General features: G+C 46.9%; 2 protein-coding genes across 2 annotated transcripts; one reads left to right on the top strand and one right to left on the bottom strand.

The window, feature by feature from the left end:
• Positions 1 to 5,024: 5,024 nt before the first annotated feature.
• Positions 5,025 to 6,823, top strand: vstm5 (V-set and transmembrane domain containing 5; the record flags this gene model as incomplete). The annotated part of the gene is made up of 3 exons (XM_084461790.1): positions 5,025 to 5,100; positions 6,032 to 6,358; positions 6,645 to 6,823. 3 exons carry the CDS (start codon positions 5,025 to 5,027, stop codon positions 6,821 to 6,823), a joined length of 582 nt encoding a protein of 193 aa, XP_084317916.1.
• Positions 6,824 to 8,415: 1,592 nt separating this feature from the next.
• On the bottom strand, positions 8,416 to 16,015 carry med17 (mediator complex subunit 17). Its single transcript, XM_084440249.1, has 13 exons — positions 15,879 to 16,015; positions 15,373 to 15,647; positions 15,050 to 15,213; positions 13,863 to 14,082; positions 13,139 to 13,275; positions 12,843 to 12,924; positions 12,559 to 12,711; positions 12,241 to 12,371; positions 11,777 to 11,961; positions 11,265 to 11,402; positions 10,827 to 10,944; positions 9,519 to 9,678; positions 8,416 to 8,900 (listed from the first exon to the last, which is right to left on the bottom strand). The coding sequence occupies exons 2-13, from the start codon at positions 15,608 to 15,610 to the stop codon at positions 8,692 to 8,694; spliced, it is 1,935 nt and encodes a 644-aa protein (XP_084296375.1). The 5' UTR covers positions 15,611 to 15,647; positions 15,879 to 16,015; the 3' UTR covers positions 8,416 to 8,691.
• Positions 16,016 to 16,624: the final 609 nt, after the last annotated feature.

Genomic DNA, 16,624 nt, shown 5'->3' with positions numbered 1-16,624 from the left:
GCTGGAGACTGGCAGGCCGTGGAGGAGACACTGAGCCAGGACATGCAGACACTAGCGGCATACCTCCGGAAATGGAGATTGAAGCTCAGCTAGGGCTGTAACGATTATTACATAATTGTCAAACCGCAATTATTTTTTCTGACCGCGATTGTTTTTTGTAACCGTGGTTATGATTTTTTTTTTTATAAAATAAAAATCTGTTGCAGAGTTAATATGGTAGCAACCCTAGTTCAATGGAATTCTTCAACTTGTTGGCACTTGTCCTATACATTCATAGCAACTAATGACAAGAGACACTGTATTAAAGAAGTAAAGAAGCACTGATGCATTGTCCACTTCATGTGCCATTTGTATACTCCAAATTTAATTTCATCTTAGTTTTTCAATGCTTTTTTTTATTGAGGAGGATATATGTTCTATGTAAATGTTAACATTCATGATATTAAAGAGGTGTGGTTTTAAACCACAGGTTTACTTCATAGGCTGAGTACTTGTGTTATTAGGCCTACATTATCTGGTAAAAATTAGTCAGAACCCGGAACCCACCCACCCTCACTCACTCACACTCCCTCATTGTCTGTCTTTCTCTCTCTCAAACACACACACTCTCACTCAAATCATGCGGACATGAGCATCAGTGCCAGGGCCGGCCCGTGGCATGGGCGAAGTAGGCGGCCGCCTAGGGTGCCAGATTGGCAAGGGGCCCTAGTGGTGTGATGCGAGCCACCCTTCCCCCCCCCCCCCCCCAGTCAACAACTCTGACAATTATTTTAATAATCGCAATTATTTTTCTGACAATTAATCGTTAAGCAAAATTCATAATTGTTACAGCCCTAAGCTCAGCGAGGCTAAGACAGTGTCGGTGGCCTTCCACCTTAACAGCAAGGAAGACAAATGTGAGCTCCACGTGCACATCAATGGAACACTCCTGCCATGCAGCACTGAACCAACCTATCTCGGCGTGACATTGGACAGGTCGCTCACATTCTGCCGACACCTTGAGTCACTGCACAAGAAGTTAACAGCTTGTGTGGTGTTGATGAGGCGACTGGTCCCATCAGGCTTGGCCATCGGCGCAAAAACACCGTGTACGGCAGCCCTAGCCCTGGTCTACTCGACCAGTGAATACTGCGCACCAGCTTGGTGTCGCAGCGCTCACACCCGCCTCATCGACCCGCCTACCAACGAAGCCTTGCGCATCATGACAGGATGCCTGCGTCCCACTCCTGTGGACAACCTCCCCATCCAGCCCGCTGGCTTGCACTGCACAGGAACCACAGCACGTCTCGCTTGCCAGGCTGTGGATCCTAACCACCTGCTCCACGATACACTCACTGCAACAGCGGATCCTCCCTGGCGTCTCAAGTCAAGACACCCTTTTGTGCCTGCCGCACGTGATCTCCTGCAGCAATGCAGAGATCTCTACATCAGTGAGGCAGAATGGGTGGACTACACCTGGCATGGGAGGCAAACACCTCCAGACTCTGTGATTTCATCCTGGCCGCCAGTCTTTCCCCTCCCGGAATGGACTTACCCAGACCGGCATGGGTGGTATTGGTATTCTGTGCGGCGTGCGAGTGTGGCGCAGAGGAACAAACTGCAGACCATGTCATCCAGGACTGTCCGATATATCGGACACCCAACGGAATGCATGGCCTGACGGTTGTGGATGACGAAACGGTGACATGGTTCCTGGAGGTGTGCCGGATATATATCTCCCCCATCTGGGGGATAGAGGACACAACATTGAAACCCAAACGAAGAAGAAGAAGAAGAAGGCTCTGGACAATATTTCTCAACACATTTATTTCCCCACAGATTTAAGGTTAACATTCAAATCAAAACTAGATACACCCCCCATCTCCCATCTTATAATCGTCAGATGGTTAAGCATGCTAATGCCACATCAGGGGAAAGACAATTCAGTTTAGGATGATGCCTGTCTTATTTATTTCTTAAATTACAACATATCTAAATTTGAGAAAAAAATGGAGGTCAAACCAATAGGGGATTTCCCGCAACAAGAAAATAGATCCAGACGAGATCTGCTCTTGAAGTTGGGAGTCTGCAGTTCTGCGGTCTTGATTGGTTTTAATGATTTACACTTCTGAACGCCACCTACTGTACATGCACTGTACATTACCCCTCTTCAGCCCAGTCGTTCTCAGGGGCTTTGAGCTGCTCGTCCTTGTGGAGTTCACACACTGGCCGCTGCAGATGCCTTCAGATTGTTGGTGTCGCAAATGCAAGCATCACAATGGAAAAAGAGCTACAGTAAGAAGAATAAAGAGTTACCGTTTGGGCATGCAGTGAGATGGATCCTGCCTGTGTGGCTAAGATAATTGTAGAGCATGGCTTCGGTCACATCTGGGTGTAAGTCTCCAACATACAAGGAGGACGCTATCACGGGGCTTTGTGAGCACTTTGATTAATTTTCCCATTAGAAACGTTATTGGCAGCAACTGAAGCCACATATTTTATCTTTCAAGCTAAAAAAGTGTGCGTTCTAAATTCCAAGATGGCCATATTGATACTACTAATAATACTATTAATAATACTATTAATAATAACAATATTAATAATAATAATAGCAATACTAATACTAGGCCTACTATTACTACTACTACTAATAATAATAATAATAATAATAATAATCGCCTAATAGTAATAGTAATAATAAGAAGAAGAAGAAGAAGAAGAAGAAGAAGAATTCCTTATTATTCTCTGCTCCGATATTTCCAGATATGACAAGGTAATATTTGGAGCACATGACAGAAATAAGATGTAGTATCCTGTATGCCCTCACGATATGAGTCCATATTCATATTCGGTCGGCTGAACGTGCCACTCCCCAGCTACACCAGAAGATACCAGAAGAGGCCAACAGGATCCTGAAAGACCCCAGGCACCGGAAGGTTCTCTCTGCTTCGGTCAGGGAAAAGATATGCACACACATTGCGAACATGAGAGACTCAGGAAAAGCTTTCCGCACCTGAATGATTCTATCTATAGGCTACCACTAGAGTAGGCTACCACTACCTAGTTGATCAGAATATCTAGTGTACATAGCCTAACCATAAATGCAAATGTCAATATATCTCACCACCTGGGGTTATTTACTAGCCTAAAGCATGTACTGTACATAACACACCATGCCCTCCCCGGGCTATTTATTTCTTCATATCAATAGCTTATAGCAGTTACATAATCAATCCATTCCAATATCTATCTTATCTTACCTTTATCTTTATACTGTATAGAAATTGTAGGCATACTTGTGTAATTTGTAATTTGTAAATTGATTACTGGAGTTCATTAGCATATCTTGGAGTCGGCAGCAACATAGACGTACTGTACATTACATGTGACGAATAAAATAATCTTTAATGTGTTTGACCAGATATGGCACATACTGTATCAACAAAATTCTGAATATGCATCAGAAGTGGTCCGTATTCTCCAGATAATCTCGAATCATAATATTTCTGCATTCTGGATCTTTTCATGCACTGGACTGGAGTGTCTTTATTTGAGTCAACAACTTGTTTTTGTTGAGCAAATTGTGCTTGCTTTACCTGTAAAATGTTAATAGAATTCTATTACAAATTATTATATCCAAATGAGGTGACTGCAGTTGATGTAGCCTATCTTAAAACAAGTTACAGAACCGTAGCCTCCAGTGCTTAGTTTCTAAATCTAGAAAGCCAACTATTCAGATAAATAATCTAAATACAAGATAATTGTAGTTGATTAGACTAATTATACTTGATTAGATTCAGATTTAGATTTTTTTTTGTGTGTGTATTGGCTAAAACGTGTGAAATGCATTTCAAAGGTTAAAATGTATTTCATTAAAGAGGAAATTGTTTTTGGCATGTGACACTCTGGCCCTTCTGCAGAGGCTACTGTGTAAGGCTTGAGGAGTTCTCCAGAATTTGGAGGTATAAAACACAGATCTCCTTCTTCCTCAAGGACCGCTAAACACGTGTATGGGTGTCATGCATCTCCTGCGTGCAACCTGGGACCAATGAAACTGACCTAATGTCCTGAGGCTAACAGCGCCCTCTACAGGACACACAGGCATACAGTTCTGCTTGTATTTTGGGGCGCTTAAACGCTGGTAAATGAAACAGGTTCAACGTTTTTTTCTAGTCTGAATCCAGTGGCACCAAACTATAGCTTGCTGTGTGCATATAATGATACATAAACCACTGCAACTTCCAGAACGCCACTCGTGGCCTCAACAGGAACAATTGTGCTGGTGTACACACTAGGCAAACCAGGACGTTCAACAGACTGTGAATGTGTTTGCTACTATTCATATGGCTGTAAACAGGGAGGTACGGTGCTCCATATACAGTATATCTTTCAAAAGATATTCCTGTCTGACTGGCGAGGCATGTTGTCCACGCTTCAATACCTGCTATTCAACTTGACCCCCCCCCCCCCCCCCCCGTGTGTATGGGTATTTGTGTGTGCGTGTGTGTGTGTGTGTTTGTTTGTGTGTGTTGTATATTAACTGGGAGAGAGGAAGCATTGGTATGTCAGTGTATGACTGTATGTTTGCTATAACCTGACCCCTTTACTCAGTGTGTGTGTGTGTGTGTGTGTGAGAGAGAGAGAGAGAGAGAGAGAGAGAGAGAGAGAGAGAGAGAGATTGAGAGTGAATGAGTGAGTGAGTGAGTGAGTGAGTGGGTGGGAGAGAGTCATTGTGTGACTGTTTACACAGTATCTCCTGCTCAACCTGTCTGATAGGTGAGTTGGCTGGTGCAGCCCTTGTGCAGGTATGTGTGACAGAACAGCCTCAGAGTGAGGGAAGACACACAGAACAAACACACAACTCCGGCTGGAGAAATGGGCAGAGCCTCTAACTAGCAAGAAAAGGGGAAGAAAACATCAGGAAACGAGAAAAAGCGAGGATATTTTTACACAGAGAAGAGGGGAATAAAACGAGAAGTCTCCAGAATGTGTTTTGACCCAGTGGAGTTTCCGTGGTGAAATAAATACATGGGTCTGGGATTCCAATGTGGCCTCTGAGGCTGTGGGACGCACAGGAAGTCGCTCTGTTTCTCTTTTTCACCTTTTATGTGTGTCATCTAGGTATGTATTTACTCTGCCATATCTCTTCAATAGGTTCTTGCCATTAAAAAGGGATTTGTGAGGGAGCTCTGTGTGTATGTTTAAGCACAGCGTATGGGCATGCCTATATTTGCTTGAGGCTGTACTCATGTAGGCCACAGCCCTTTCAATAGAAACTCTGGCACTATCCTCCCACGTTAGTTTCCAGGATTTAAATGAAGCCTCTTGCAATACTAAGACTAAAAAGGCACCGATAGAAGTCCTAAACATGTTTGTGTTTTTATTTAAACAGGGTTTGGGTGGTTTGGACCAGTACATTTCCATTCTAGGCAGATTATACTGTACACCGCTACACGCCTGAACAGTGGGGCAGGTTACAACGCTACAAGTCATTCAGGTGTGAACATTGCGGGATAGTCTCATGAAATACTCTCTGGCAGCCATTTTAGTTTCCATTCACTGGTATGATTGTTTGTCCATGGTTCAACTAAAATACAATGTGTGCAGTAGCCCTTCAGTCTGAATTCAACAGTTTAGATGAGCTATGCCATAAAAGCATTAGAAGTATGTGTGGGCAGTAACACTAGCCTTTATTTAACCAGAGTAAAATCACACTGAGATTTGCATCTGTTTTTCAGGTGAGCCCTGGCCAGGAAAGCAGCACACATAGTTCCAAAACAGATAAAACACATAACATAAAAACATCACAACAGATAAACTGAAAATAAAAACACCAGCTCAGAACAGCCTAATGTCATCTCCATGCATATGTACAAGGCCACTTAAAAACATGTACATATCGTTGACAGCAGCTCCAAAATCTGAGTTTTAAAACGGTCACGCAACACGCAAATATTATCAATTGTCAACTGTTTATAAAAAGATGAATCAAGTACTATACCAAAATGATGAATCAGCATTATTGACCTCTCTCTGTCCTGTCCCTGGGAAGCCGGGGCCATCTCCATACATTCTCCTCAGAGGACTCTGACGAGGTCGGTGCGAGAGGATGTGCTTTTCTCTGTCAACATCACCTGCCAGGGCGTCCCCAGCATACAGTGGACCTTCATGTCGGGGGCGGTGAGCCGGGGCGTCGGGGTCTGGCAGCCGTGGGGGCTGGCCAACATCACCGTGGACTACAGGGACAGAGTGCACACCTACACCAACGGGTCAATGGGACTGTCGGACCTACGTCTGCAGGACGCCGGCTACTACGTCATGACTGTGACGGACGCATCGGGGAGCAGCAAGGACACCGTGTTTGTCTTAAAAGTGAACGGTGAGTTGGCGAAGGCCTGTGTGAGTGTGGGTGGTGTTGAGGGGGTTCATCATCCTCAGGCGTATCTTGTCTCGTGTATGTAGTGGAGATACGCAGTATTTACAAGGAGGGTCAAAGGGTTCCTGATCCTAGAGCACAAGGTGTGTTTGTGTAGGACTGGCGCTAAAGAAAGCTCACTAGTGTTGAGAGTAAAAGGCTCAGGCTACAGAGCTTGTTCTTCACAGCCTCAGTATAACGGTGACCTGTCAGTTGAAGAATTGGTCTGTTGTGTTTCTGGCTGTTGCAGAAGTCCTATACGAGGACCTGCAGTACCTGTCAGTGTTTGTGGCCGTGCTGGGGGTGCTGGCTGGCCTGCTCATGGTCTCCATGTGGCTCATTGACAAAGCTTACCGCTGCGTGAAGGCCTGGTGGCACAAGCGACAGACGCCAGGTAAAAGACATGAGACCGCTCTGAACATTCGCTAAAGACATGAGACCGCTCTGAACACTTGCTAAAGACATGAGACCGCTCTGAACACTCGCTAAAGACATGAGACCGCTCTGAACACTCGCTAAAGACATGAGACCGCTCTGAACACTCGCTAAAGACATGAGACCGCTCTGAACACTCGCTAAAGACATGAGACCGCTCTGAACACTCACTAAAGACATGAGACCGCTCTGAACGCTCGCTAAAGACATGAGACCGCTCTGAACGCTCGCTAAAGACATGAGACCGCTCTGAACACTCGCTAAAGACATGAGACCGCTCTGAACACTCGCTAAAGACATGAGACCGCTCTGAACACTCGCTAAAGACATCCCCCCTTCCTGGTTTTCTTTGAGAAACCACTGATCTGACATGACTTGACTGGCAACAGCTGTGTAAAATACCACGTGTTCACCTATACAATCCCGTTAAATCAGAAAGCACACCAAGGATAGGAAGGAGGAAGGATGCCCCCTCAGTTCAACACAACTGTAATGATCCAGATAGAATATTTATACACAACTCTGGATAAAACAATCATACGTATTCTGTACCATTGGTCATCCTATGATGTTTTTATTTTATTTTATTTTGAATCTATTTTATTTTTTATATTTAGCCTTTATTTAACCAGAGTAAAATCACACTGAGATTTGCATGTCTTTTTCAGGTGAGCCCTGGCCAGGAAAGCAGCACACATAGTTCCAAAACAGATAAAACACATAACATAAAAACATCACAACAGATAAACAGAAAATAAAAACAACAGCATGTACAAGGCCACTTATGTACATATCGTATCATATTACATACACATAACCTCCCAATCAGACATTGAACTTTACTTCTACAAGTAATCTAGCAACATTGCATTGAGTGATTTACACACAAAACATGTGGCCCTCCCTCTGGGGTGACTGGTGTACTGTACTTCATCACCTCTAGAGGGAGGGTAAATTTTTTTGTGGGTAAATCATTCAATGCAATGTTGCTAGATTAGTTGCAGGGTGTAAAGTTCAATGTTTAACAGTTCTCTTCAGTGAGTTGATTGAATTGGTGCTTGTCTATAGCTTACTTTACTTTACTAGCTTACTTTACACTCTGTGTAGATAATGTCCAAGCTCTTGTATTGATATTTTTTATTTTTTTCCTCCCTATTTGACAGAAAATGATGAAACGGAGCTACAACCTCTCTGATATGAACATATGATGCATCAATGGAGCTCGCGCCAAAGACACCCTTTTTATAGCCTACATTTTTTTCTACAACAAGTTACTGATTCTGGGAGAAGATTAAGGCTTGTCAACCAGGAGAAAACGTTTGGATATAAAGACTAAACCTCATATTTTCTTTCACTGTATATACTGTATTCAGTGCACCACCCGTGTTATTGCACTGCCCATGTTACTGCGTGAGTTTACATGTACAGAATGACACTGGGAGATAATTCCATATTTATTTCAGAGATGTTTATGCCTGTCTTTTTTCACCATAACATGATGTAAAAAAGAAAAAAGAAAAAAAAGTGATGTGTGTGTCCATCAAAAAAATACCCCCCCCCCACCATCCATGACAACCTGTCCAACTCCAGTAAGGCATTCATGTCCCCATGCTCAGAGAGGGAGAAGGGAGAGAGAGAGAGAGAGAGAGGGAGAGGGAGAGGGAGAGGGAGAGGGAGAGGGAGAGACACACAGACAGCGGGTACAGAGAGAGAGAGAGAGAGAGAGAGAGACAGACAGCGGGTACAGAGAGAGAGAGAGAGAGAGAGAGAGAGAGAGAGAGAGAGAGAGAGACAGACAGCGGGTACAGAGAGAGAGAGAGAGAGAGAGAGACAGACAGCGGGTACAGAGAGAGAGGTTCTATCTAAGGACAGGGGGTGAGGGCCGCCATGAGGAGCTCCATCTTGTAGACGAAGTTGCGTCCCTCCATCTTGCTCCAGTGCACCTCCCTGTGGGGCCCGCGCAGGTGGTTCCACTTGCTGTCCTGGATCACGTCGCTCTTGGGCAGCTCCTTGCTCTGGCTCCGGGGGAACTGGACCAGAACCTTACAGCCGCTCTCTGGCCCGTTACGCACTGGGCGGGTGAGGAAAGAGAGGGTTAATAAACATCCTTGAGTTATGCAGGTATTCTCAATGAATAGTCAGCAGTGAGTGAAGGGGAGACAGGGGAAACGTTGGGGTCCACAAAAGTACTCAACTTAAAGGGGCACAGTCACTCTTGTTTCAGTTGATATTATTTGGATTAAATGTTGTATGCCTTTTTCAAAATCACTGTCAGTGTAGCCCTTTCTTATATATGGGAAATACTGCAGCAAAACTTCAAAGGGCAATGTCACTGGACTTCAAAGGGTGACTTGTTTGCCCTTTTATATTTGACCACAGTATATGCAGAATTTAAGCATTTTATTCAAATAATATCAACTGAAACAAGCTTGACAGTGCCCCTTTAAGAGTAGAACCCGCACCCACAGTATGACGTCAAAATCACGGCGGCAAAAGTACTAAATCCTTCAGGATGGCGATACGCTCGATACGCTCGCACCACTACCATCACTGCCGTTTTGAAAGCAGCTGTAGGCTACATCTCATCCGCTTAGACACATCTTTGGCACAGTCTACCTCCCTCTCTCAAGATATTTGGCAAGCACCTTGACATCTGAAATACCTCTCAAAGACATTTGGACCTGCATACCTGAGATGGCGTATTCCCCGTTGGAGGAGGCGACGGTGATGGCAGAGGCGTTGCCGATGCTCTCTACGGAGCCCAGGCCCACGTGGTTGCTGAAGCTCAGGACGTGCCAGCCCATCACCTTGGCCAGCTGCTGCACCGCATGGACCTGGTGCTGAGACATCTAACACAGGACAGACACCGGGGGGCGCCGTCACACACACCATCTAACACAGGACAGACACCGGGGGGCGCCGTCACACACACCATCTAACACAGGACAGACACCGGGGGGCGCCGTCACACACACCATCTAACACAGGACAGACACCGGGGGGCGCCGTCACACACACCATCTAACACAGGACAGACACCGGGGGGCGCCGTCACACACACCATCTAACACAGGACAGACACCGGGGGGCACCGTCACACACACCATCTAACACAGGACAGACACCGGGGGGCGCCGTCACACACACCATCTAACACAGGACAGACACCGGGGGGCGCCGTCACACACACCATCTAACACAGGACAGACACCGGGGGGCGCCGTCACACACACCATCTAACACAGGACAGACACCGGGGGGCACCGTCACACACACCATCTAACACAGGACAGACACCGGGGGGCGCCGTCACACACACCATCTAACACAGGACAGACACCGGGGGGCACCGTCACACACACCATCTAACACAGGACAGACACCGGGGGGCGCCGTCACACACACCATCTAACACAGGACAGACACCGGGGGGCGCCGTCACACACACCAGCTCTGGACAGAACATGGTCTGACCGCAGGCCTCATCAATACAGTTCTTTGAACTTGGAAGATGAATAAGATGGCTGTGGGCAAGATAAGGCAGGTCGCTGTGTGGACGACCCAACAATCCTTTCACTCTCAACACTCTCATCTCAGTTTGTACTGTGCTTGTAAACATCATGGCGATTTCTGCCAAGAAATAAAACAGTTATGGACTAAAAGCCTTTTTAAAAATCTCAAATGAATCTGCTTTCTAGTTCAGGGATAGGTTGAATCAGTGTGTCGGAGACAACCCAAGGATGCTAAGGAGAGAAAGAGAGAGAGAGACACACACACACACACACACACACACACACACACACACACACACACACACACACACACACACACACACACACACACACACACACAGAGAAAGAGACACACACAGACAGACAGAGAGAGAGAGAGAGAAAGAGAGAAAGGAAGAGAGGGGAGAGAGAGAGAGACAGAGAGAGAGAAAGGAAGAGAGGGGAGACAGAGAGAGAGAGAGAGAGAGAGAGAGAGAGAGAGTGACCTGTGATAAGAGGAAGTCCTGCAGCTCCTGCTCCTGGTGTGAGAGGGTGATGACACGTCCGTCCCGGTGCACCACCCTGATCTGCTCCACACCGATGTTGAGCTGCAGCTGGATGGACCTGACCGCACCCAGAACAGCGTCAGGCTTCTACACTTACCCTCACACTTCCACTACAACTCTGCACCGCCTTCCTGGGCACAGATTAAGCCTAGACAACAATACTAAAATACATGTCGCCGGAGATTCTAAATTGAACATGCTTCTTAGTTCTGCACCAGGCTTATTCAAATCAAATCACATTTGTATACCCCGTTTTAATGCAGTGTCACAGAGGGCTTTACAAGAACCGAGAGATATCAACAACAGAGACCCAGCCTAAACCCACACCTGTGCAGTAAGCCGGCCCACTTGTGTTCCATGTTGAATAAGTCCACTCACTTGCAGATCTGCTCGTAGCCCTGGGAGGTGATGAGCACCTTGACGCTGGACTCGTACACGTCGTTGATGTTGGACCAGTGGGCCTGGATCTGGGGGTCCTCGATACGGCTGGCCAGGCTGTCTATGGTCCTAGCCGTCCTGAAACACACACACACACACAGACAGACACACACACACACACACACACACACACACACACACACACAAACACACACACACACACACGGGAAAGTATTAACATTACTGTTCAATTGCTGTCCCTTACAACTCCACCCCTTTTCTTGTGAACATAGGTGGCTGCTGGCGTCATGGTGGTGATGGCGTTCGGACATATTCCAAAATATTCCTTATTCATTCATTATATAATATGCATCAATCGATAAACCATAAACGAAGCTCGTATCTCAAAAGCGGAGCGCTGACATAAGCGAATGGCCTGACTGCACACAGGCCAGCGCGCGGGCTGGACGGGCCACCGTTGCGGCGGGTTTGGGTCGGCCCCGGCGCCGTACCTGCTGCGGAGGAAGATGTGCTTGGCCTGCTTGATGATCTTCTCCAGCAGGCCCTCGCTCTGCTGGAGGGACGAGATCTCCGCCTTGTCGTAGGCCATGGGTCCCGCCAGGCGCAGCCGCTTGTGGCCAAAGGGGGCGCTGGCGGGGTGGGGCATCACCACCGAGCTCAACTGCTGCTTGTGGAACTGGTGGAGCAAAAAGCAGACCGCGTTACGCAGAAACGTGTTAAGTACACGTGGGGTGTTTAGTTGGGTCAGTGTTTAGTTGGGTCAGTGTTTAGTTGGGTCAGTGTTTAGTTGGGTCAGTGTTTAGTTCAGTATACCTGAGCCTGTAAAAGGTTGTGGTGTGTTGAAATGCAAATAAAAAAGGTCCCTCAAAACGCTATGTCCTAACGAGTTCCATTTCAACAGCTGTAACACCCACAGAGTTAACCCAGTGTTGCTGTTGTATTTCTCTGAGGTCACCTCTCTCATGAGCTGGTGCAGGTTGTGCTCAAGGACGTAGAGGTGGTCGTCAGGTTTGGGTCTCTCTGGGGATGTCCTCTGGTTCTTCTTCTCTCCCGTGGAGTGGCACAGAGAGATCGACAGCTGCAGGCCTGCATCACAGAGGGAGGGGACGCAACTTTCTTAAAGAATATGCTGAACATTGAAATAAATAAAAAAACGTCCAGGGTGGACAGATTGGTTGTGGATGAAGTGGGCTCAGAAACACTGAGTGAGTGATGATATGTTGTTTTTTTTTCCTATAAAAATGTTTTAAACAGAGAGACCCGCCCCCTTCACCTGGGAAGGGTTGTGAGATGATCTGGTTCTTGACTACTATGTGGGGGATCTGGGACTTGATCTGGACGGCCTCTCTGGACAGCTGGGCGAAGATCTCCTTACACAGGAGCACGTTCTGGGCCGCCTCCAGCTTCACGTGCCAGGGCTGGGTACCTGAGAGCACACGGGCGTCTGGGGTTATTCAGGCGCTCTGCATTCCTTGGTAAGATGACGGAACAAATGCTGAATTGCATCTCTTGGTTCGGGTAACGGGCTGCGGTGTGTGAGCCCATCTGTGCGTGCACCTGCTTTGGTTTTCGGTTGCCTCCTGAAGAGGTTCACTGTGCCCAGGTCACCGATGTCAGGGGCCTGTTTCTGGATGGACACCTGAAAGACAGGATATCATGACGTCAAATACCAACATCATCATCATCAAGTCAAGTGCATCATCACAGGGTCTTCCTATCAGGGTCTTCCTATACTAAGACAGGAACAACTGATTGAAAGAAAACATGAAACAGATGTGGTGATGGACATCATCCAAATAATAATGATCTTATTTATCTAACCAAACTCTTGATTATGAGAGCCCTACACTCACCTTGATGTAAGTGGAGCCCTCCAGGTCACTGGGGATCTGGACGTTCAGTGGGCAGTAGTCCTCTGGGAGTTTCTTGTCCAGGTCGATGTCTGTGTTCTTGATCACCTCAAATGTGCCCTGGTGAGGAAATAAGGACCCTGAAAAAAAACATGAGGGAAAAATAAGGTAAGGCATTAATAATAAGTGGAACCAACCTGACCGCTATAAGAGGGGGAGAAGGCATTCTCTATGAGCCTGTTCTGCTAAGTGCTTACTGTGCTTTGTTATATGATTCACTCAAATATCATATTAGAGACTACAGGGATAGCTAACACATAATGACCTACTATGTAGGCCACTTCTCTGTAACTATTTGCGCGCTCTCCTGTTAGTCATGTCTCTCTTATGAAGTATCTAGCCCATGTTTACTGCCCTGTATATGTTCTTAGCCAATAGACAAACATTTTCCAGGAGCTTGCTCGATCGTCTCGTTGAGAGAGGTCAGGGAAGAATTTTTACAGCTCACTTTTCTGGCCCCCGGGTGAAACTGTTTTTTTGCTTCCCTCTGGAATATGTAGGGGTGGGACCTATGCCCACCCTCCCATTGCTCTCTGTAAAGCACATTGTGTTGCCTCTGTGTATGAATTGCACTATACAAATTAAGTTTGATTTGATTTGATTTGAAGAGCCGGGTGGTTCTCAACTCAGCGGTCACACATATTCCATGAAGTTCCTGTCCCCTCACCTGCGCTCCTGTAGCTGAGGTCCCCCAGGATCTTGTCTCCCACTTTGCGGAGTTTCCACTGCGAGCGCAGGCGGAGCAGCTCAGAGTTGAAGTCCCTCTGTCTCCGGTTCTCCTGGTTCTCCGCCACAGACTTGCTGAGCTTCTCAGCCCCCTTCAGCAGCAGCTGGGCCGCTGTGGCCAGAGACTTCTTCTTACTGATGAGCTGGAACACCTGGGGCGTCTGTGTGGAGGAGGAGAGGAGGAGAAGGCGAGAGGAGGGGAGGGGCGGAGAGGGGGAGAGGAGAGGGTGAGAGTGGGAGAGGGGAGGAGAAGAGGGGAAGGGAGAGGAGGAGAGGGAGAGAAGGCGAGAGGAGAGGGGGAGAGGGCGAGAGAAGGAGAAGGGGAGAGAAGGAAAGGAGTAGAGAGGGAAGGGTGGAGAGGAGGAGAGGGGGAGGTCAGGAGAGAAAGGCAGGGAGTGAGAAAGAGGGAGGTGTGTGACAGGCACTCCTCAGTAATCTTAAGGGACTGTTTTGTCTTCTCTCTACTGGCCTTCCTCTGATGACGGTTCATAGAGAACTGGCTTTAAAACATTATTTTAGCTGAGGGAAAGACTGAGTGCAGCTGCCTAACCCAAGAGCATACACAACGGCAGCCATCCCCTCCTTAACAATCATTTTAAATGAAAACATCTAAATGATCATGCTCAGTGTGCAGTGTGTGTTCAGGGCTTGACATAAGCACTGGTCTGCTGTCCCACTGCTGTCTGCAACACCTCCCGGTCAGTAAATAAGGCTTTTCAATGGCCCGCTCAGGCTACTATGAATGGTTTTGGGAGAATAGGCAGGCACCGCGGCTGCAGTCACATTCCACAAACAAGGCAGAGGGCACGGAGACGCAATGATCACGGGTGTGTTCAGCCCCGACAAAACGTTTGTTTTGCTATGCTTTCCACGTTGAACGACACGTTTCCTCTGTGTTACCCAATCAGCAGTGTTCCAACACACCACCGTTTAACGTTTGCTACATTTTTGTACAAGTGTATAGAGTATGTGTGCTTATTGTATATATTGTAAATGCCCATGCATTTCAGTTCCCCACCCAGAAAACTGCCATATGAGTGCTAAATAAAACCTGAACTTGACCTCTTTAAGTAATGAGTCCCTGATGGTGTAAATAAGGTTGAGGAGGCGGTCAGGGAACGCGTGTACCTTGCCAGCTGCAGGGTCCTGGGACACGGGGTCCAGGGCCATATACTTCTTCTCCTTGACCACACTGAGGACGTCGTACAACACGCACATCTCTGTCAGGGCGCTGCGCAGGTTGTTACGCACCGAGTCCCACGGCCACAGAGACGGCTGGAACTTCACTGTAGCTGTGGGACGGGGGGGTTATTCTCTGCATGATGATGCTTCATCTGTCAGTTGAGTTCCAACGGACCGCTGTGCTTTTGGATGTGATGATGTCTAGCTGAGTGGATTTCAGACAAAAAGTCAAAAACAATAGCTGTCCAGATTCTGAGCCATTAACCCACCTTCATCCTCCTCCGGCTCCTGCTTGCCCCACTCCTGCTCCCTGAGATCTCCTTCTGTCCCCTCCCCGTCCGAGTCAGAACCCTGGCCGAAGTCGATCCTCTGGGCCAGCTTGGCCAGGTTCTGGGACATGGACAGGGGAGGGACGTACGTCTCCATCCCGTCCAGAGACACCTCCTGCACCTGTTTCTCGCAAGAGGACTCGATACTGACGCGCACTGCGGGACCACCACCCGACATGATGAAGGCAAGGAGGAGACGGTCCTAACAGTTGCAACTGGGAGACAAATCAGCTGTCGTTAGTGACTAAATCATTCGATTGCAACCCATTGTATTATAAAGTGTCATGGTCAAATATAAGTGAACAGCAACGATCAGGACGGAGCCAGCAATGAAATAACAATAGAGAAAGGATAATTTGGATTAGGGTTAGCTACCTAGCTAACGTTAGCTAGTTAGACACAACAATGCAAGCAAACCAATAGTGCTAGCTAGCTAAGCAACTTACTTCGCTCCTTCTTCACTAGTCACCAATATTAGAACAAAAAGAAAATACGAAAAAAAATAACTATATAGAAAATATAGACGTTATATTTGGAGAATGTCTTGTACAGTTACTAGCTAGGACAGACAGCGGTGTCTGGGTACACAGTCTTCTTCGTGCAGTTCATCACCATTTTGGGACGCTTTGTGCACCCTGGCGCCAGCCTGCCACCTAGTGGGCGCTCATGGAACATGTATGTTCTGTCAGATGAACCAACACTGTTATTTAAAAAATAATAAAAAATAATAATAAACCTTTATTCCATCCATCACTGGCAAACAATTTGTTTCAACGTAATTACACTTCTATGTAAAACTATAGGTAATGGATAGGTGAAATAACTGTGAATAATGTATGCTGTGCAAAGTTACACACTACTGTACTGATCTTGGACTGTCCCGGATGGAGCCAGCGCGGGCCGTTTAAACTACGGGATATGACGTACACGATCAAACGCTTGTTGGCATGGAGCTAGCAGCTAATAAACAATGGTGGATGATTTTACATCTATCGGAGATTTTCTCAACCTCAAAACAAAAGTTTTGATGTACGTTATGAAGGCGCCTTGGCGTCTTATATCTTACTGTGATTACCATATTATTAATTGCTGCTCTTTCTAGCTCTGCACAAAGCTAGCTGCCCAGCAGGCCTTGCTTTCTGTTTTTCGTCCTAGCTACGCCCGCAGTCAGATTAGCCAGAAACAGTCGCTA

This window comes from Borostomias antarcticus (assembly GCF_949987555.1).
Source record: "Borostomias antarcticus genome assembly, chromosome: 1".
Classification (NCBI taxonomy): domain Eukaryota; kingdom Metazoa; phylum Chordata; class Actinopteri; order Stomiiformes; family Stomiidae; genus Borostomias; species Borostomias antarcticus.
The sequence above is the reverse complement of the archived record's forward strand: the minus strand, read 5'-3'. Positions and strand labels throughout refer to the sequence as shown.